Source organism: Otolemur garnettii, unplaced genomic scaffold (genome assembly GCF_000181295.1).
Source record: "Otolemur garnettii isolate 467f Iridium unplaced genomic scaffold, OtoGar3 scaffold00010, whole genome shotgun sequence".
Lineage (NCBI taxonomy): Eukaryota > Metazoa > Chordata > Mammalia > Primates > Galagidae > Otolemur > Otolemur garnettii.
The window spans coordinates 1,840,782-1,860,725 of NW_003852405.1; the positions used below are offsets into that span (position 1 = coordinate 1,840,782).

General features: G+C 52.7%; 1 protein-coding gene across 3 annotated transcripts; it reads right to left on the reverse strand.

The window, feature by feature from the left end:
* Positions 1-3,666: 3,666 nt before the first annotated feature.
* Positions 3,667-12,599, reverse strand: AMPD2 (adenosine monophosphate deaminase 2). Of its 3 annotated transcripts, XM_023509804.1 has the most exons (18): positions 12,144-12,599; positions 10,299-11,821; positions 9,936-10,066; positions 9,522-9,590; positions 9,322-9,433; positions 8,857-9,043; positions 8,488-8,629; positions 8,287-8,376; positions 7,918-8,047; positions 7,254-7,448; positions 7,037-7,168; positions 6,722-6,885; positions 6,307-6,433; positions 6,052-6,215; positions 5,635-5,755; positions 5,151-5,324; positions 4,883-4,993; positions 3,667-4,723 (listed from the first exon to the last, which is right to left on the reverse strand). In XM_023509804.1, the coding sequence occupies exons 2-18, from the start codon at positions 10,326-10,328 to the stop codon at positions 4,514-4,516; spliced, it is 2,289 nt and encodes a 762-aa protein (XP_023365572.1). In that variant the 5' UTR covers positions 10,329-11,821; positions 12,144-12,599; the 3' UTR covers positions 3,667-4,513. The 3 variants fall into 3 exon arrangements, 2 of the variants coding, with proteins under 2 accessions (XP_023365572.1, XP_012657136.1); XM_012801682.2 differs by having other exon boundaries at positions 10,299-12,599; XR_001161023.2 differs by lacking the exon at positions 5,635-5,755 and having other exon boundaries at positions 3,670-4,723; positions 10,299-12,599.
* Between the last annotated feature and the right edge of the window lie 7,345 nt (positions 12,600-19,944).

Consider the following 19,944-nt stretch of genomic DNA (forward strand, 5'->3'; position numbering starts at 1 on the left):
AGGCACAAAAGGCATTTCTTAAACTGATAGAGGCTTATCTACAGCAAACCCACAGCCAATATCATATCCAATGGTATATGAAAACATTTCTACTCAGATCAGTAATGAGGTAAAAATGCCCACCATCTCCACTGCTATTCAACATAGTAATGGAAGTCTTCTTTTTTGTTTGTTTGTTTTAGAGACAGTCTCCCTTTGTTGCCCTCACTAGAGTGCTGTGGCGTCACAACTCACAGCAACCTCCAGTTCTTTGGCTTAGGCAATTCTCTTGCCTCAGCCTCCTGAGTAGCTGGGACCACAGGTGCCCACCAAAACACCTATCTATTTTTTGTTGCAGTTTGGCTGGGGCCGGGTTTAAACCTGCCACCCTGGGTATATGGGGCCAGCACCCTACTCACTGAGCCACAGGCACTGCCCTAAAATGGAAGTCTTAGTCATTGCAATCAGGCAAGAGAAGGCAATCAAGGGTATCCAAATAGGGTCAGAGGAGATCAAACTCTCACTCTTTGCTGATGATACGATCCTACACCTTGGAAATTCCAGGGATTCAACTTCAAAACTCTTAGAAGTGATCAAAGAATACAGCAGTGTTTCAGGATACAAAATCAATACTTACAAGTCAGTAGCTTTTATATATGCCAACAATAGTCAAGCTGAAAATATAGTCAAGGACTCTAGTCCTTTTATAATAGTGCCAAAGAAGATGAAATATCTGGGAATTTACTCAAGCATGTGAAAGATCTCTATAAAGAGAACTATGAAACTCAGAAAGAAATGGCTGAAGATGTTAACAAATGGAAAAACATACCATGTTCATGGCTGGGAAGAATCAACATTGTTAAAATGTCCACACTACCCAAAGCAATGTACAGATTTAATGCAATCCCTATTAAAGTGCCATTGTCATACTTTAAAGAACTTGAAAAAATAGTACTTTGTTTTATATGGAATCAGAAAAAACCTCAAATAGCAAATACATTACTCAGAAATAAGAACAAATCAGGAGGTATCACATTACCAGACCTCAGGCTATACTATAAATCTATAGTGATCAAAACAGCGTGGTACTGGCACAAAAAGAGAGTGGTAGATTTATGGAACAGAATAGGGAACCAAGAGATGAACCCAGCTACTTATGTCATTTGATCTTTGACAAGCCTATCAAAAATATTCACTGGGAAAAAGCCTCCCTATTTAACAAATGGTGCTGAGTGAACTGGCTGGCAACCTGTAGAAGACTGAAACTGGACCCGCACCTTTTACAGTTAACAAAAATTGATTCTTACTGGATGAAAGATTTAAATTTAAGACATGAAACTATAAAAATCCTAGAAGAGAGTGCAGGGAAAACACTAGAAGAAATGGCCTGGGTGAATATTTTATGAGGAGGAACCCCCAAGCAATTGAAGCAACAACAACAACAAAAAAATACATTACTGAGATCTGATCAAACTAAAAAGCTTTTACACTGTCAAGGGCACAGTAAGTAAAGCAAAAAGACAACCCTCAGAATGGGAGATTTTTGCAGGTTATGCTTCCAACAAAGGTCTGATAACTACAATCTACAGAGAACTCAAACTAATCAATAAGAAAAGAATAAATAACCCCATTTCTATGTGGGCAAGAGACTTGAACAGAAACTTATCTGATGAAGACAGGTGCGTGGCCCACAAACACATGAAAAAATGCTCATCATCCTTAACCATCAGAGAAATGCAAATCAAAACCACTTTGAGATATCATCTAACTCCAGTAAGATTAGCCCACATCACAAAATCTCCAAAGTATAGATGTTGGGGTGGATACGGATAGAAGGGAACGCTTCTACACTGCTGGTGGGAATGCAAGCTAATGCAACATTTTTGGAAAGAAGTTTGAAGAGCACTCAAAGAACTAAAAGTAGACTTGCCATTCGATCCTGCAATACTGGATATATACTACTAGGTATATACCCAAAGGATCAAAAATTATTTTACAACAAAGACATTTGCACCAGAATGTTTATTGCAGCCCAGTTCATAATAGCCAAGACATGGAAACAGCCCAAGTGCTCATCAACCCATGAATGGATTAACAAATTGTGATGTATGTACATCATGGAATACTATGCAGCCATAAAAAAGATGGAGACTTCACATCTTTTATGTTTACCTGGATGGAGCTGGAACATATTCTTCTTAGTAAAGTATCTCAAGAATGGGAAAAAACAAATCCAATGTACTCAGTACTACTATGAAATCAATATATAACCACCTACACACTCATATGAATGGCAAAACATAACTATAGTCCAGGAAGTAGAAGGGAAGAGGAGAGAGAGGGAAGGGGAGAGGGGACATGAGAGGAAAGGGTGTACTTGGGGGGACCTCACCTAATGTTCATAATGCAATGGTACATTTCAATAAACTATTAGGAAATGATTATAATTGTGATGGATGTGTTCCTTAGTTCAATGTAAGCATTTCACATTGTATATCGAAGCAGTACCCTGAACCCCATAAATGCATCAATGTACAAAGTTATGATTTAATAGAAAATAATAATAATATAAATAAATAAATAAATAAATTCATCTACTTGAGAGTTAATTCCCCTCACCTAGCATCGTTTCTTGGACGGATGAGATGCAAGAGCCCTGGATGCTAAGTTCCAGTCCAGGCTCTGCCACTGGTCACTTTCACCTGAACCTGTTTCCCAGCCAGAAATCAGCCAGAGTTGTACATCTTGCCCCTTGTCCAGTCCTAACGTCCAATTTTGTGATATGTAAATGGTGAGAATAAAGTTGGCAAGAGATGTTTTCTGGAACTCAGAGGCTCTGGGTCTTGACCAGGAGGCCTGGCCGGCACCCTCCTCAGGCTGGCGGATGAGAGCTTTTGCCCAGGGCAGCCAGGCACTGGCTGAAGAAGCCCAGGGCCAGCACTGGTGCACTCTCCCAAGGAGAGGCTGGGGCAGAGCAGCTAACACACCAGGAGGAAGCTACCAGCCCTCCCCTACTCTCACTCTGCCCAGGCCCTCCATGACACAGGCTCACACTGTGCTAGAGCTAATTATCTGCCACCACCCACCCAGGACCTTGCATAAGCCAGGGCACAAAGCCACTTTTCCTTCTTTACTTGGGCAACAGACTCCAGCAACCACCATGCCAAGGAAGTGCTCTCGGATTGTGTATTAACAGGGGGCAGAAACTGAGCTGGCTGAGCCTGGATTCCCAAGGCACAGGCTCATTTCAACCCCTTGCAGCAGACTCTGCCCAAGAGTCTGTGCGGCTCCTTCCACCTACTGAACTGGATGGACCTAGAAAGGGTATTTAGAGGTACAGATTTGCAAAGCCTTAGCCTCAGATTTGCTGTAAGTACATACTCTCTTATCTGCCAGACCATCTCCTAAGAAGCCAGAAGTGGGGAGGAAGTACAAGGCAGGAAAGGGATGCCATTCTCTAACTTGCTGTGACAGGGATGTGACGCAGACCTGGGGCTGGGTGTCCCTCTCAGAGGAACAGGCTGGATGAGAGCCCAGTGGACACTTCCTCTCTCCTGCAGCTTCCTTGGCCACTTTCCATGCACACAAACATACACCACCCAAACCCAGTGGCTCCCCTCAGAATGCGTTGTACCTCCATCCACCCCCAGCATGGTACTCCCTTCTCCCAACATAGATCCCACCTGCCTCATTACTTAAATAATCTTTATTTCTCATGCACTAGGAAAGATGGACCGTATGAAACACTGCATTTTATAGCAATGGTCTCAGTCCAGAACACAACACAGGGGCCCAGCCAAGATCCAGATCTGGGGGCCATGGTGGGGATGCTACTCCCAGGGCTAGAGGCAGATCCAGGACCCTGTGGCTCCAGTGGCCCCAGACACAGCATACAGCATCTGTCCTCCCAGAGGCACAGGAAACTGACACCAGAGGAGCATGTGGGCAGGGGAAAGGACGGAGAAGGCTACTGTTGGGCAGTGATGTGGTGGTGATGGTGGTCCACCCCTCAGGCCAGGCAGCCCAGGGCCAACCCAACCAAGAGCAGAGCTGCTGGAGCTCCACAGACCTTCAATAGCCCCACGCCCAAGGCAGAGCTGTACAGGCCCCACCTGACTGCTCCTCAGGCACATAAAGAAGACAGGGACCTAACCTTCAGCTCAGACAAAGCTCAGATTTGCTCAGGCAGGAGCCCAAAGACTAGAGGGTCAGTCCCCCACAACTATCCTCAGGCTTTAGACAATGGAGAAGGCCACAGGACTGCCAGGCTTCTGAGGCTCCTAGGATAGGGTCGCCAGCAGGGCTAGACCTCAAAACCTTGGCCATCAGGTGCCACCAGAGCCAAAACAACCCAGTGTAGTAGATTCCTGGGCATTGCTTTCATTGGGGTGGCCCAGGGACGAGGACATGGTCAGAGACATGCAAGACAGAGACAAAGAAGAATGGAGACATGCAGAGAATACGGCAGGATGGCAGGGGGCTGAGAACACAATGTGGCCAAGGTGCTGAGATGCGGGCACTGTGAGGGCCAGGCTCACTGAGGCCCTGGGCTTGTGGCAACACCCGCCTCCTCTGGGATGGTCTCCAGTGTCTCGCTCTGGATGGCCTGTGTGATCAGCGCCAGCTCCTGGCACAGGGTTTCATGGCGATAGCCCACACGAATGTCTGGCACGTTGGTGCGGCGGATGTCATTTCCCTCAGGGCCCTCCTTGGTATAGTTGGGTCCCAACCAGTGGCTCTTTACCTGCAGAAAGTGAGGGTAACAGGAAGAGTAACAGCCAGCTCTGAGGGGGCCACAATGCCTCCACCCAAAATATCCCAGGGACAGGACCAAGACCTCAAATGCAGAGGAGGGGCAAAGACACAAGACCCCTGGGTCCAGCCAGGAAGGCAGGTGTAGTACCTTGTGGGAGAAGCCGCTCATGAGCACACTGTTGCGGGCCAGCTCACACATATCGCAGGAACTAAGCTTCCACACCTGGGTGGCGATGCTGTACTCCTCCATCAGCGGCTCCTGCACAGGTCAGGGTCCCTCAGGCAGGCAGTCCCTGGCCCTGCAGCCCCTCTTGGCCTCCCTCCCCCACTTGCTGCGCTCCACCAGCAGGGGGCAGCACCAGCCTGGAGAGACCTCAGTGTCCCAGGACACCCGCCTGGCTGTCTGCCTGGCTGACCTTGGTGAAGTGGAACTGCAGGGGATCATCAGTGGAAAGCGAGACCATGAGGCCACGGGACAGGTACTCTGGGAGCGGGTTCCGGTGGTAGCTGAGGAAGAGGCTGTTGTTGCTGAGTGGGGACATGGCAATGCCAATCTGGGCCAGGTAATACAGGTACTGCAAGACTGGGGCCTGTGCAGGCGACAGGAAGAGCTTGTCAGGTGACCTGAAGGCCAGGAAGGCATGCTGGTCCTGGAGGTCCAGACCACAGCAGTGGGCAGGGGGAAGGGAATCCAAGCTGGGCCTGATGTGTGAAGGGTGAGTTGCAACCATAATCCAAGTTGAGGTCCCGGTCTGGAGGAGGCTGCAGTGGGGAGGTTACACTGGGAAGTTGGAGTCCAATTTGGGGGCTGGACGGGGAGAGGGTCAGTCACGGAAGGGCCTGAATGGTTCGGAGGAAGGTGAACAACTGGGAGGGGAATCTGGAGGTGCAGACCCTGACCTTGCGCAGAAGCAGCCCGTGGGAGATGTTCTCAGCCAGCATGAAAGCTGACACCAGGTGGTGGATGGGCCCAGCCTCCCCGCAGTGTGGCCTCAGTACAAACGTGTGGAAGCCCCTCTGCCTGGGGGCATGAAGACAGGGTCACTGCTGAGCCTGGGCTGGCCTGGGCTCACTGGAGCTTCTGAACCCCACCCTAGCATGCATGCCCTCTGGGATAAGGGGAACCGGTAGGTTCTTGGCTGTGAGGGGTGAGGGATGGAACCCTGAGGGCAGAGAAAACCCATCCAGTGCAAGCACAGGGCAACAGGTAGGTCAGGGATCTGGTGGCCCCAGCCCAGGGCACCCAAAGCCAGGTTTGTCGGATGAGGGGGCAAGCCCACACAGTGCACAGGGGCCCAGCCTGGGTGGTACGGGCACCTGCGCAGGTGGTTCAACATGGCCATGTTGGCAAAGGTGTAGTACAGGTAGTAGGCGTAGGGTGGGTTGTCCTCCTCCACCCAGGCCTCAGGAAGGGGGCTCTCCAGGTTGAAGACATGGTTCTCAGGCTTCGACTCATCATCTACACTGTCAAAACCGTCCACCTGGCACAGAACCCTGTGGTCAGGCCTAGAATTCCAGCTGAGGCAGAGGCTGGCTGTCCTCCCCATCCCCAGCCCTGTGCCGCCTGCTCACATGCTCCAAGAAGAGGTGCAGCTCCGGGTGGCTGGCAGGGTGCACAGTGGCCTCAAACAGAGGCATGAAGATGTTCTCCAGCATCTCCTGGAAGTTGGCCAGCTGGCCCTTGGTACGGTACACATCACTGCAGGCAAGACACAGCATGCAGGCATGTGCAGGTCAGGGCCAGCAAGAGAAAATCCAGCAGGCCAGTAAGGGACAGAGTTTGGCCCAAAAGCACAAAAGGATCCTTCACCCACACTGGGAAAGTGGGGACACCAGGCTAGGCTGGGCTAATTGACAATGGGTGGGACCAGGAAAACTTTCCTTGCACTCAGAGGGCTCAGTGGGGCCAGGGGAGGCTCAGCCATCCCAGGAGAGGAGGAAGCAGGCTCTGGCCCAGGTGTTCCCTCCCACTCCAAGGGACACTCACAAGAGGCGGGGCACCTGCACAAGCCAGCGCACATTGGGAGAGTGCACACGGTGCATGACGGCCCAGCGTGCCAGCTTGTCCCACTCATCCCTTGAGCGCCCGTAGATGGAGAGCCGCAGCTCTGCGTTCTGGTATTTGCTTTCCTCCAGGTCTGACATCACCTCCTAGACATATGGGGGAAGGCGGGGGGATGGCTGTGTTTATACCCATGTGTACTCCAGTCAGACCTCTTCAGGGCTCTCACCTCACATGACCCCTCCGAGCCCCCCAGATACCCAGATCCCATGGCTCAGTAGTGAGGGGCTGCCTCCTTACCTTAATGATGTGAGCAAAGTACTTTCCAGAGACCCTATTGTCAGTCTTGATGAAGATCTCTCGGAGGACAGACTCTCCAATAGGGTTGTATTTGGCATTGAACTTGTCAAAGCGATGGAAGGTATTCCTGTCCTAGGGGAGACAGACAGGCCCATGTCACTCTGACCCTTGGCTGCTACACTGACCCAGTCCCTCAGCCCATGCCACTGAGACAGACCGCATGCACATCAAGTGTATCCACACTCAGGTCGTAGGCTGTGAGGTTCATGCTCTCGAAGACCTCCCTCAGTGTCTGCTCTCGGCCCTGCTCCACGTGCACGATTTCATCCAGGTGCCGCTTCATTGCCCGCTTGATGAAGCGCAGCAGATGCTTCTGGTTCATGCAGGATGAGGCATGGATGTGGGTGTCCACCTGGGGTGCAACAGGGCACTGCTGGTCCACCACAGGCTAGGAAGGTCTAGGGCCCAAGGCAGTGGGATGGGAGAAGACACTTTGTTCTGAAGGCCAAGGGCAGTGGCTCACACCTGTAATCCTAGCACTATGGGAGGCCCAGGTGGGTGGACTGCCTTAGCTCATGAGTTTGAGACCAGCCTGAGCCAAAGTGAGAACCCCATCTCTATAAATAGCCGGTGTTGTGGAGGGTGCCTATAGTCCCAGCTACTTGGGAGGCTGAGGGCGAGAGAATCACTTAAGCCCAAGAGTTTGAGATTGCTGTGAGCTGTGACACCACAGCAGGGCAACAAAGTGAGACTCTGTCTCAAAAAAAAGACACTCCATTCTGGATGCTGGGTGTGGGGGCCCAGACCCTTGTCTGGGATGCTGGACAGAGGTGCAGGATCAGGACACAGAGAAGGCTACAGGGTAGGGAGTGAGGGCCCACCTTTCGGATATTGTAGAAGTCTCGGTGTGGCACTTTCTTCTGGGCAGCCAGCTCCTTCATCTCATTGAGCAGCACGTGCATCTGGAACTTGGAGCTCAGGTACTGCAGCCGCCGGTAGCAGAATGACTTTCTGGGTACAAGGAGAACAAGGCAGGGGGACTCAGGCCCTGAAGGGAGTACCTGGGGAGGGCCTGGGCAGCAGAGTGGAGGGAGGTAGAGGGAGGGTGGGGGAGGAAGGCTGCCAAGAGGGCAGCGGACTAAGGGACAGTCTAGGGCTTGGTGACTAGAGAGGGACAAGTGTCTGGGGCAGAGCTAGGGCTAGAGAATCTGGGCTGGGAAGTGAGCTGAGTGGGACAAGAGGGCACTCACATGGGGCCATTGATAATCAGGGCCATCAGCACATTGACATCAGCCACAAATTCCTGCAGATCCGGGTAGGGCAGCTCCACCTCTGAGCAACTGGCATGAAGGGGAGCTTGGGTAAGGATGACACACCAGGCCCTGTGGTCTCTCTTGAGAAACTGCAACCTCCCACACAGTGACCCCCAGCATACCCCACACCCCTCTTACTGCTCATCAGGCTCCCTGCGGGTGTAGACATGCACCACACCCTGCACCATGCGCAGCCCCAAGCCCAGGTCCCCCGGCATGGTGCTTGGCTCACAGCGCTCATACGGGTGCTGCTCCAGCGCAGGGGGGTGTACCGGAGCATCTGTGAGGGTAGGGAGGGCAGAGTCAGGCCCAGAACTCTTCCAGATGGGGGCCTCACAAAAATGAGAGATAGTAAAGACCCCAGCAAGGCAGGCAGCTCCTGACTTGACCTCCACCCCTGGGCACCAAGGGGCTATGTGTGGGGAGACACAGGCAGGGTAGAGATGCCCTGGACCCCATCTCAGGGAGCCCAGGGCATTTGGGGTGAGGCAGGGATGGGGATCCCACCAGCAGATACGGGGGTGTCGGGGCCTTGCTCATAGGTCCGTGTCTCCAGAGGCTTCTCGGCCAGTTGCTGCAGATAGCGGCGGGTTGTGGGGCAGAAGCTCTGCAGCGACAAGGCCATGTACTTCTCCCGGATGAAGAGTGCCCGCACCACACTCTTGGCTGCATCCAGCAGGTCTGTGAATGGCACCTGGAGACCAGGACATGCGATCATCCTCCTCAGTCTCTGACTTAGGCTCAGGTCACTCCCACCTCCTTCCTGAAGCCTGACCCCAGACCCCAGACTATCCCCCACCTCCCATAGGCCCTGACCCCAGGTGCTCTCAGACCACTCTGGTCCTAGCCCACCAAGTAGGCCCTCTGAACCCCAGCCCCTGGGAAAAGAGAAATACCCTCTCCAGCAACCCCTCACTCAGTTCCCTGGCTGGGACACCTCATATCAGAGACCCAGGCCCTGCACAAACTCACCCCACACTTCTCCTCCCCAGAGATGGTGACCCGCTGAAACTCCCGTTCCAGCACCACATCGCGCTCCCGCAGGCCCCTGTCACCCTGCCCCTCGCCCTGTTCCTTGTAGAGCCTGCACAGGATGGGTACGGGGAAGGGGTTGGAACTAGCAGCTGACAGGCCCCAGCTCCACATCCCCTGCACCCCTCTGCCCTCCTCACTGGAGGTCTGAGTCACTGTCCGTCTTCAGGAAATCTTGCTTGGCTCTAAGCAGGATGTCTGGCTCCAGCCTAGAGGAGTGAAAGGTCAGGCAGATCATGAGATGGCCTTTGCTCCCAGGTCCCCGTGCCATGTTAGGTACACATACGATTTCACGGGCAGGGCTGCAGAACTTGTGCTGTTCTTACCCCACTTTAGAGATGAGAACCCAGACCCAGAAATTAAGCAACATGGTCTAGGCCACATCACTGGACACAGAACCAGAATCCAGAAACCTGTCTCCAAAACCCATGCTCTATGCTGCCTCCCTGTGTGGACCTCACAGGGAGGACAGGGTCCAGATGGAGACAGAAGGATATTGAGCAGACCACATTGTGTGCCCTCAGCTGCCCAACAGGCTCTGGGGCCCAGCTTACTTGACATCCTGGCTGATCTGTCGCTCTAGCCGCTGCCGCCGCTCTTCCAGCTGCTCAATGGGGCTCTCCTCAGGGAACTCATACGGGGCACTACGGAGCTCACTCTCAGCCAGTGAGCGGCTGAACAACTCCTGGAGGTGGGGAAGGAAGGGTCAGTGTGGCCTCGCCTTCAGCCCCGGGGCCCTCTCCTGCAGAGTCTGGGGATGGGGCGAGGGCAGCAGGACTGTGGGATACCTGGGAGAGGCTGAGGATCAGGAGACGGCCAAGCATGAGGTGAGGGGACAGCTGGGGTGGAAGAGCATGGGGAGCAGAGGCAGGGCATGGGGACATGGGGTGAGGGGCGTGGGTGGTGCCAGGCGATACCTCGGCGATCTCCTTGCATTTGCCATCCATAGACGTGCGCAGGTCGAGCGGGAAGTGCTTGAGGCAGGGGGCGGGGCCCGGCAGGGATCGGGCAGACTGCAGCGGAGGGGCCCCCAGACCACCCCGAGCCTCTGCAGAGACAGTGATGCCACGTCAAAGAGTGGAGGGACAGCCCTTGGAAGCCCGGGGCCCCTACCTGCCCCAGACCAGCTCCTGAAAGAGCCCGGGGCCTGGAAAGTGGGCAGTGCCTCCTCAGAGGTGGAAGAGTAAGCCTGTGTGTGAGACTCCCAAAGAACTTTACCCTCACCTCCAGCACAGGGACCCTTCACCCCTTCCAGCTTGCAGGTAGGGATCCCGAGTCTGCCACTAGAATGAGTGGGTTCATTCACTCAACCAACAAGAACCTGAATCCTGGACTAGGGCTGGTCCCTCAGGCCATCTTCAAGTGACCTCCTCCCAGAGGCTGCACACGGGTGTCCATGCGCACACAGTATACATACCTGTACAAACAGGTGCACACTCACAGAAACACACAGACACACACCAGATGCTCCTTAAATACCAACTGGCCATACCAAGGACCCCAGCCTGCAGCTCCTAGGGCAGGCAATCCAGTATCAAACCTGTCCTGGACTGGCAGATCTTCCAGGCAGAGGGGCAAGGCACCGTGCCCAGCATCCCAGGCCTACAGAGCACAGAGCAAGCACAGCTGCCCCTCAGCTCTTACCTGGGGACCAGCCCTCAAGGGAAGAGGAGGAGAGGACAAGGAGGCCCCGGATGGCAGGGGATCCCTACCTCCTCCCTGGAGGCCTGCCTCTCCCCCAGGACCCCAGGACTGCCAAGATGTGGCCTGGCCCCGGCCTGCCCCTCCCACTGCTGGCTGCCCCTCCAAAGGGAGCTGCCACGAACAGTCTGCGCCACTCAGAGGCCCCAGGATCTGGGCCAGAGGCCCTGGGGAAGGGAGTATCAGAAGCCAGGGGTCCTTCTCCACCAAGGACAGAACTCCCCATCTGTACCACCAGGAGGCTGGCACGAAAGACCTTGAAACTGGTAGTCTATCAGGGCTGCCTGAACCCTGGCCTACCTCAGAGGACCCTTCCTGGGCTCAGCACTGCAGCCTCCCCAGTGAGAAGCTCAGCTCACCCAGCCAGCTGTCGGGGTGCTCCCCTCCAGCACCTTCCTTTCCCCTCTCCACCCTGGCTTAGGAAAAGGTTGAATGCTCTGCCTGGGTAGCCCATTTTAAAGTCTCTGTGCCTGTTTCTCAATACTCTAGTTCTGGTCCCAAGGCTGGACAAAGGAAGGAGGAAAGTGCCTGTCCCAGATCTTGGACCCAGCCCCCCCGCTCAGCCTGGTCCCCTGCCTGGACCCTACCTTAGAGTTCAGGCAGCTTCGGCCAGCAGCCCTGTGCCCCTTGCCCGCCTGTTTGCCGAGTGAAGCAGCAGCCAGTCCCTCAGGGGCCGGCACGGGCTGTACCAAATGCAGCTGTGAGCAGGGGAGACCCTGGGATGGCCATGAGCAGGGGGCTGGAGGAGTTCAAGGGAGGCCAGAAATCAAGGCAAGGAGCATCAGAGTTAGGAGGTAAGATGAACTCTAGAACTGACAGGGCCTTAACCTCCACAGTGCCAGAGAGGTCCCAGCCAAACACAGAGATCCCAAGGGGGAGAAATAGGGTAGGCTGATTGGGGCAGAGCTGGCAGACAGGCAGGGAGGGGCCAAGCCTCCTTAAAATCCCTAGGGAACACCAAGCAGGCAAGGCAAGTGGGCAGGGCTTGGCCAGCCAAAGGGTAAGAGGAGAGAAAAGGAAGGGAGCACAGCACCCCTCTGCCCAGAGGCCTTGTTGCTCACCACTGTCCTCTGGGTGCTGCTTGTGGGTCCCTCAGAAGAGACAAGGCCTTGTTTGGGACAGGAACTGACTATTAACTGGGGAAGGAGCCCACTCTGAGTAGGGTCCAGTCACTGAAGCTTCTCAGCTGCCCAGCTGTTCAGGGGGCTGGTTCACAGTCTCCAACCCCTGTTCCAAGCCTATGGTCAGGGACAGGACAGATGGTCCAGGAGGAGAGGTTTGGGAAAGGGGGAACTAGAATTTTGAGGACATGAGTCTGACTCTTCCCATTTACTGCCAAGTCCCTACCTACCTCTGAGAGGCTAAGTCCTGTCTACACACGGGTTTCTGCCCTGCTTCCTCACAGTTGCCACAAGGCTCACAGAGATAACTGCCTTGCAAGTGATCTGTGAAACACCAGGTGCTGTGCTGAGGGTCTACAGCAGGGGTCCTCAGATTTTTTAAACAGGGGGCCAGTTCACTGTCCCTCAGACCATTGGAGGGCTGGACTGCAGGCCCCAGGACGAGTTGGCTGCTAAGCAGGACAGGCAGTGGCGGCAAAAACACCCAGCGGGCCAGATAAATGTCCTCAGCAGGCCGTATGTGGCCCACGGGCTGTACTTTGAGGACGCCTGGTCTACAGTTATGGACTCTTAGGACCTACAAAGCACTTCCCACATGTAGCCCCACTCCTAGAGGAGGGTAGTTCTTAGCCTACCACAGGCCCAAGGCACCTGAGCAGGGAGAGGCAGTGATAAGGACTTCACTGGGATGGAGATAAGAATGATGCTATCTCCTCCTTGGAAACAGAGGAGGGAGAGGAAGAAAAGAGGAGTGCCTGCCTTTCTCTCAGACACCCTGGTTAAGCACCCCGATCCTATACACTTCCTCTCCACATAATGGCCCCAGACCACAGGCCTCCATGGCTGTTTTGTGTAGGGTCAGCAGGAGCTGAGCCAAAGGCCCAAACTGCAACCGCCACCACCGCCCCAACAGGGTGGCCTGGGACCTCCATGCACAGCAATGCTGGGTGAGTAGGGCAGATTCCAGCACCCAGAGCCATCCCCTAGCCTGACAGGCCACTGCACAAGACTGCAGAGGGTTCACGGGAGGTGACACATAGGCAGTAATCTCCACACTCTCTGAGGCCAAGTCTAGAAGACTCAGCCTGCTGGTCCCTTCTCCTGGGGTGTGTGCTGGAGGTTCCCAGCTACAACACCAACACACACATAGACCCACATAGGGAGAGTCAGCCAAAAGCCAACTCCACTGACTCCAAGATTCTGACCACCCCAACTCTCCTCTTGGCCCATAGCCCCCTCATTGCCAGGACTGCCTCCACTGGCAGGGAGTATCCAAAGCTGTGACCCACAGGTATCACATACTCTTACATCTGACCACCCAAAGGTCTCCGGTTCAGTAACAGGGTCACTGTACAGATCTAACCCCAAGAGACACACTTTCTGGACACAGAGAACACCCTCAGGACAGTACAGACCTTGTACCAGGCATATTCGATGGCATAAGAAAATACAGGAGGTAGATGATCAGACTGTAGGTACCAACAGCTGTGGGAGAGGTGGGGGATTATGTTAGTATGACCTGGTCACCAAAGTGGAGGTGTGCCTTTCCTTAGCCACAAGGCCTGGGGACAGTAGACAGCAGGCAGACATCCCTCTGCAAGCCCAGCCCCGGGCAGCTAAAGCAGCCGAGCCCTCAACAAGACAGGCACTGCAGTACTGGATGGCCTGCTCCAAATGGTGCAGCAGTGCCTAGCAGAGTGGGAGCCGAACCAAAGGGTGCAGCAGCACGCAATAGCCCAGCGTGATTCCCTGCATGGTCCTGATCCAAGGACACCACATACTACCAAGGAGGCTCACAACACAGACTGGGACCAAACCAGCAGCAAACAAGGCAGTCGAGCCCCTAGCTCTGGGATGCTGGCCAGCCATGGGTGTGCCCAGATGTCAGACCACCAGTGAGAGGCATGTAGATCTGGGGTCCTGGAAAGAGGAACTAGTTGCAAGAGAACAGCCTTAGTCTGCCTGCTAAAGGCACAGGCGCCAGTCTGAGTGGCCAGTCCACAAAGCAGTCAATCCCACACCCCCCCACACTCCATTCACACACACTGTATACGCAGTCTTAGCACATGCACACGCTGACACGTGTGCATACACATCTCTTGCTGCACTCAACACCCACACCCACTCCTTATTACAGAGGACAGCATCCCTGCCATAGAAACCTCAGTCACACTACCCCCCCTTCCCCCAAACCCACCTCCAAGCCAGCCCCCCTGTGACTGAGGTGGAGGAGCACCACCACAGATAGGATGCCAGAGAAGAGGCGCCCCCCTCTCTGGAGGACCAGTGTCCAGGGGATGGTTGGTGGGAGCCTGTGCCTGAGGCCGGCGAGCACACTCACCTGGAACTGCAGTGGAGGCCTGCAGGCTGGCCCGCTTCTTAAAGGGATATTTGGCCTTGGACTTGCCGGAGCCAGATGGATAGGATGCCATGGCTGAGGCCACAGCTGAGTGTCAGCGTGGGTGTCTGAGCGCACTGGCTGGGGCCTGGCTCTGCCACATCCAACCCCTTCCTCTGCCCCGCCCCCAGCGGGAGTGACTGATGCAGGAAGCAGCGCCCCACAGGCGGAAGAGGCCCTGGCCACGATTTCTCCTGTTGTCTAGGCAACCTGGGGGAGTGGGGCCTCATCCCCGCCCCTTATGCCTCCCCTTTCTCCTCAGTCCCTGGAGTGACGGGGACTGATGGTAGCTGAGCCCGGGAAGGGGATGGGGGGAGGGAGAAGGGAGAACAAGATGGGGAAGAGCCAGCCCCAGCTCTCCACTAACCCTCTTAGGAACCCTTTCTCCATTGCCAACGCTCCAGGGTAAGGGAGTCAAAGTCCAGGCTAGCTGTATAAGCTAGCCTGGGAGAAAAAGAAGTAAGAGTAAACATGAATCCAGCAATGAGTGCCTCTAAGCTCAGAACGCATTCCTCTCAGAGAAGGGCTGCTCGGTGAAAACACAGCGCCTCTAGGGAAGAGCCCCCTTCTTTTCTTTTCCATCTGACCCCAGGGGTGGCCTAGCTCTGGTAGGAGGGGGTAGAACTAAGACTCCCAGCCCAGAGGGAGGGGCCTGTCTTGGGAAAATTCCACCTTCCAGCAGAAGCTACCTGCTAGGAAGGCAGGGGCTTGGCCGGGGTTCTTGGGAAAGAGACTCTAGACTTTTCTCTCTGTCTTTGCGCACTCAGGCTCTATTTCCCCAAGCCCTTCCAGGAGGAGGGGGCCACCTTCCTTAGGACCTGCAGGCTGTGCAGGGACCCCCACTGTCTTGTCACCCTGGCCACACAGCATTTCTCTGTCCCACAGACCACGCGAACACACACTCACTCACCTGAGGCCATGATGCCCAAATCTCAAGGGGCACCGAGGACACCTCCCAAGAGGGTCTGCAGAGCGAGGAAGCCGGAAGGGGGACTGGGGCACAGACCCCTGGCCAAGTCGCTTCAACGGCCCTTGCCCTGGCACTGAGATGGGGAAGTACGGCAATCTTTCAAAATTGCCAGCTGGCTAGAGGCAGACCCCCGCAGACCTCCGCAGCCAGCCTGGCCTCAGGAGATCTCGGCGTCCCGACCCCCAGCCCTGCACTCGAGAGGCGGGCAAGCCACGTGCTCCCCAGGGAGCGGGATCCGGAACTCGTCTGGGCTTCTCTCAACACTCCTGGGTATTCAGGGTGGGAGTTCAGCAGGTGGATTACGGGGGCGTCACTCAACAGGTGCGACCCCACCAAACCTCGCGGACGCCGAGCGAGGATGCAGCCCGGGCCTCTCCAGTCCTTGGCCCCGCCCCCGCTCGGGGCCCGCCCCCGCCTGGCCAGCCCCGCCCCGCCATTTTTTCTCTTCCCGGGCGCCACGTGGGCACTCTCCCCACCACTGTCTGCCTGGCTCGACCCTGGGTCTTGGGCAAGTTCTGTGCGTCAGCTTCCTCATCAGTAAGATGGGATGGGGTAATGACAGTACCTCATTCAAAGGATTTAATGTGAAGATTAAACGTAAAAAGTTCCTGACACAAAGGCTCCAATAAAAGGTAGCTGTTATTATTGTCTCAGGATTCATTTTAGGCAAAAGTCCTGCCCCTACATTGTCACCTAGGTCATTTGTTTTTTTTATGGCTAGCAATTCTGGCTCTTTTTCCCACATTTATTTCTATATTTGGTGGTTAAGCTTAAACTCAGTAGCCAGATTGTCTACGTTCAAATCAGAGTCCACTACCTAATTCCTAACTGGTATTTTGGGCAAGTTACTTCTCTGTGCTTCTATTTCCTCTGTAAAATGAGTGTCCGAGTACCTGCTTTATACGGTGGTTGTTAAGATAAATGAGCTTATATAAGTTAAGTGCTTACAACTGTGTCTGCCCTGTAGTTACCACCCAAGGTTCCTGTATTACTACTTTGGCCTGGGCCTTGGTTACCTATTGACAGTCACAGGTTGATTCACCTTGCAGCCTATAAAGAAAAGGAGTCAAGCTGTTTTGGGGACTGCAAACCAGCATACCACTCCCAAGGGATAGAGAATCCAACCTAAAGAGAACTTGTAGAGCAAAGTCCCAGAGACTTCGCTGAATTTTTTTTTTTTTTTTAAGAGAGTCTCACTTTGTTGCCCTGGGTAGAGTGCAGCTCTATAGCTCACAGCAACCTCCAGTTCTTGGGCTTAGGTGATTCTCTTGCCTCAGCCTCTGGAGTAGCTGGGACTACAGGCGCCGGGCCACAATGCCCAGCTTTTTGTTGTTGTTGCAGTTTGGGGAGGGATCGAACCTGCCACTCTTGGTATATGGGGCTGGTGTCCTACCCACTGAGCCACCTGCACTGCCCTTTCACTGAATATTAATCATGTATACTATCAGCAATTAATCTCTTCCTTATTCTCCCTGTTGTGGGAGCCCTTTGGCCCCCACACCCAGTTGTTCTAATGCTGTTTGTCCAGTTCCTCCCAATTCTCACAACCCCCAGAGCAGAGTTCTTTCCCAAACTCTGCCTCTCTCTTCTCTCACTGTGCTGGATTCTGGACCCTGAACCCTATTCTTCATCTGCATGTGGTGTCACATCCATCGATCCCCTGACCTGACCCTGTTCCTGACCCTGAACAAACTTAAAAAGACCTGGCCTCTATAAACATTGTTGGAATAAACATTGTTGGAGGTGTGAGGGGAGAGTGATCACTCACAAAGAATCTAACAAAACTAAATAGAGAACAAAGAGATACCATGTTTACCTATCAAAATAGCAAAGACAAAGAAAAATATCCTAATTCAGGCAAGGATGTAGTTAGATGGGTGTGACAAAATAGAACAACTGGGTGTGGGGGCCAAAGGGCTCCCACAACAGGGAGAATAAGAAGGAGATTAATTGCTGCTAATATATATAATTAATATTCAGTGAAGTCTCCGAGACTTCACCTACACACACACACACAGATTATTGGTGCCCACAAACATTGACATAATCTTTCTGAAAGCCATTTGGCAATGTATAATAAAAGTTTCAAAAGGGTTCTTATTGTTTAACACAGTAATCAACTTTCAGGAAATTGTTCTTAAGAAAAGCTGCCAGGCTCGGCGCCTATAGCTCAACCGGCTAAGGCGCCAGCCACGTACACCTAAGGTGGCGGGTTCGAACCCCCAGCCCGGACCCGCCAAACAACAATGACGGCTGCAACCAAAAAATAGCCGGGCGTTGTGGCGGGCGCCTGTGGTCCCAGCTACTTGGGAGGCGGAGGCAGGAGACTCGCTTGAGCCCAGGAGTTGGAGGTTTCTGTGAGCTGTAATGCCACGGCACTCTGCCCAGGGGGACAGCTTGAGGCTCTGTCTCAAAAAAAAAAAAAAAAAAAGCTGCCAGAAAATTATGTGCACACAAAACTGTTCATCACTGCAATGTTTATCTCATAGAAAGATTAGAAACATAAAGGTCCAACAATAGATTGTTTAAATTATGTCATATGCACACAATGAAATATAGCCATTAAAGATTGTTCTTGGAGAATTTTTTAATTATATGGAAATTATTACAATATAAAGTTAAGTGAAAGGCTAAATGTAAAAAACTATACATACAGTATGGTTCTAATTATATGATATATATGCATAGAAAAGAAACACACCCAAAAGTGTACAAATCATTATCTGTAAGTGATAGAATTACAGGTTATATTTATTCTTATTTATCTGCATTTTAAAAATTATCTACGGTATATATTACTTTTATAATTAGGGAATAGAAATCAACAAAAGCCTATAAAAATCTGTCATTGCCTCCACAGTCCCCACCCCCTATCTTAAGCCCAGACTCAAATGTAAACTATTCTTAATATGGTCCCTAAACTGGTTTTAGGGTCCTTAGGAATTTTGAGCCTGTTGGTCTCTCAATAAAGAATAGTAAAAATACATTCTCAAAATTAAAAATCAAGCACCATGTAGAATGTCATTTATATTGTGATAAGATACAAATTTTTTTTTAAGTTACAAATTTTGACATAGTTTTAAGGGTCAATATTTCAGGCTGGGCTGGGCTTCTTAATCCAAACCTACCTACATAACCAGCCAATACATGGATCCCAGCCATCTACTCAACTCAGGCAAACCAGTTCATTAGTACCTTTATGCTCCTCCCTACTTCCATCTGCAACTCACCCTTCTCTTTAAAACCGTCCTCTATTTCCAGGCCATCTTATGTGTTATCGCTGCTAGGAAGTCTGTACTGATTATAGCTAACCATCAATCTCCCCACCTACTCAACACCAGCAAGAATCTCAGTGAGGTTTCAATGTCTACGTAGAACACAGCTTGAGAAATGAAGAGATGAATCATCCTGTGGCCTAGGCTTTTCTCACATTAAGGCCTTAATGTTGCCTTTGAGCTTCTAGGATCTTTCCTAGCTCCAAACACAGCTTCCTTCCCTCCTAGTCTATTCTCCAGAGGGTTCTTAGGAGCCCTCCTGGAACCCCAGGTCTGCAGCACGCTCCTCTTTCTCTGAGGAACTGCTTCTCTTCCCCTCTGGCCTTCAACTCACTTGTGATGTCAGCCTTCCTAGGCCAGAATACTCTTCACACATATTAAACTTGGGAGAAAACGCCTGCCTCTCCAAAAAAGATCCATGTCCAGACAGTTTCCCAAGCCGTACCTTATGCCTAGACCCTTCTAGAAACAAGCTGTTCAGCTCTTGTTTCTCAGCTTCTCCTAGCAGTCAGCTCCCCTTCTCCCCTCAGTTACACGGCATTGTGTTTCTAGCACCATGCAGCTATATCCATCCGTACTTGTTTATAAGTCCTGGTGGATTTCAGCCAAACCTCTTAACCTTGTCATTCAAGGCCCTTCACTGGCTGGCCCCAATTTCCCTTTCCCATCCTCATCTCCCAGCCCTCCCTTCCATTTCCTTTTTCTCCAGTCCTGACCCATCCAACGCCCCGGTCTTCTCTGAGCACACTTTGTACCTTGTGTTCCCATGCTTTGTCTCATGCATGCTCTTCCTCTCCCGAAAATGCTTATACCCCACTCCACTGTTGTTCTGCTTCTCTGCGGAAAGTCTGTTCATTTTACAATCACCCCTTATTTTTTTCTGCCATAGAACTATCAGCCTGCCCGTTAGATGTTTAATTGCCTTTCCGCCATGGCGGGGCTAAGTTTTAAACAGCTCTGAATTCCCAACACTAGCACAGTATTCCTTTAACTAATGGTTTTTCTGCGAATTCTCCTCCCTATCCCTATGGAGTGGAAAGTCCTAAAGGTGGTTCTTTATCCTTCCACATCCCCCGACCTCCATCTGAGACAAGGCTC

What these genes read in the sequence shown, in the direction of transcription:
- AMPD2 (XM_023509804.1), bottom strand. Translation starts at nt 10,328, where the DNA reads ATGGATGGCAAATGCAAGGAGATCGCCGAG. An exon ending in ATGTTGAACCACCTGCGCAG is followed by an intron (nt 5,756 to 6,051) that starts GTGCCCGTACCA and finishes TCATGCCCCCAG; the next exon opens with GCAGAGGGGCTTCCACACGT. An exon ending in ACGGGCTGCTTCTGCGCAAG is followed by an intron (nt 5,325 to 5,634) that starts GTCAGGGTCTGC and finishes TCGCCTGCACAG; the next exon opens with GCCCCAGTCTTGCAGTACCT.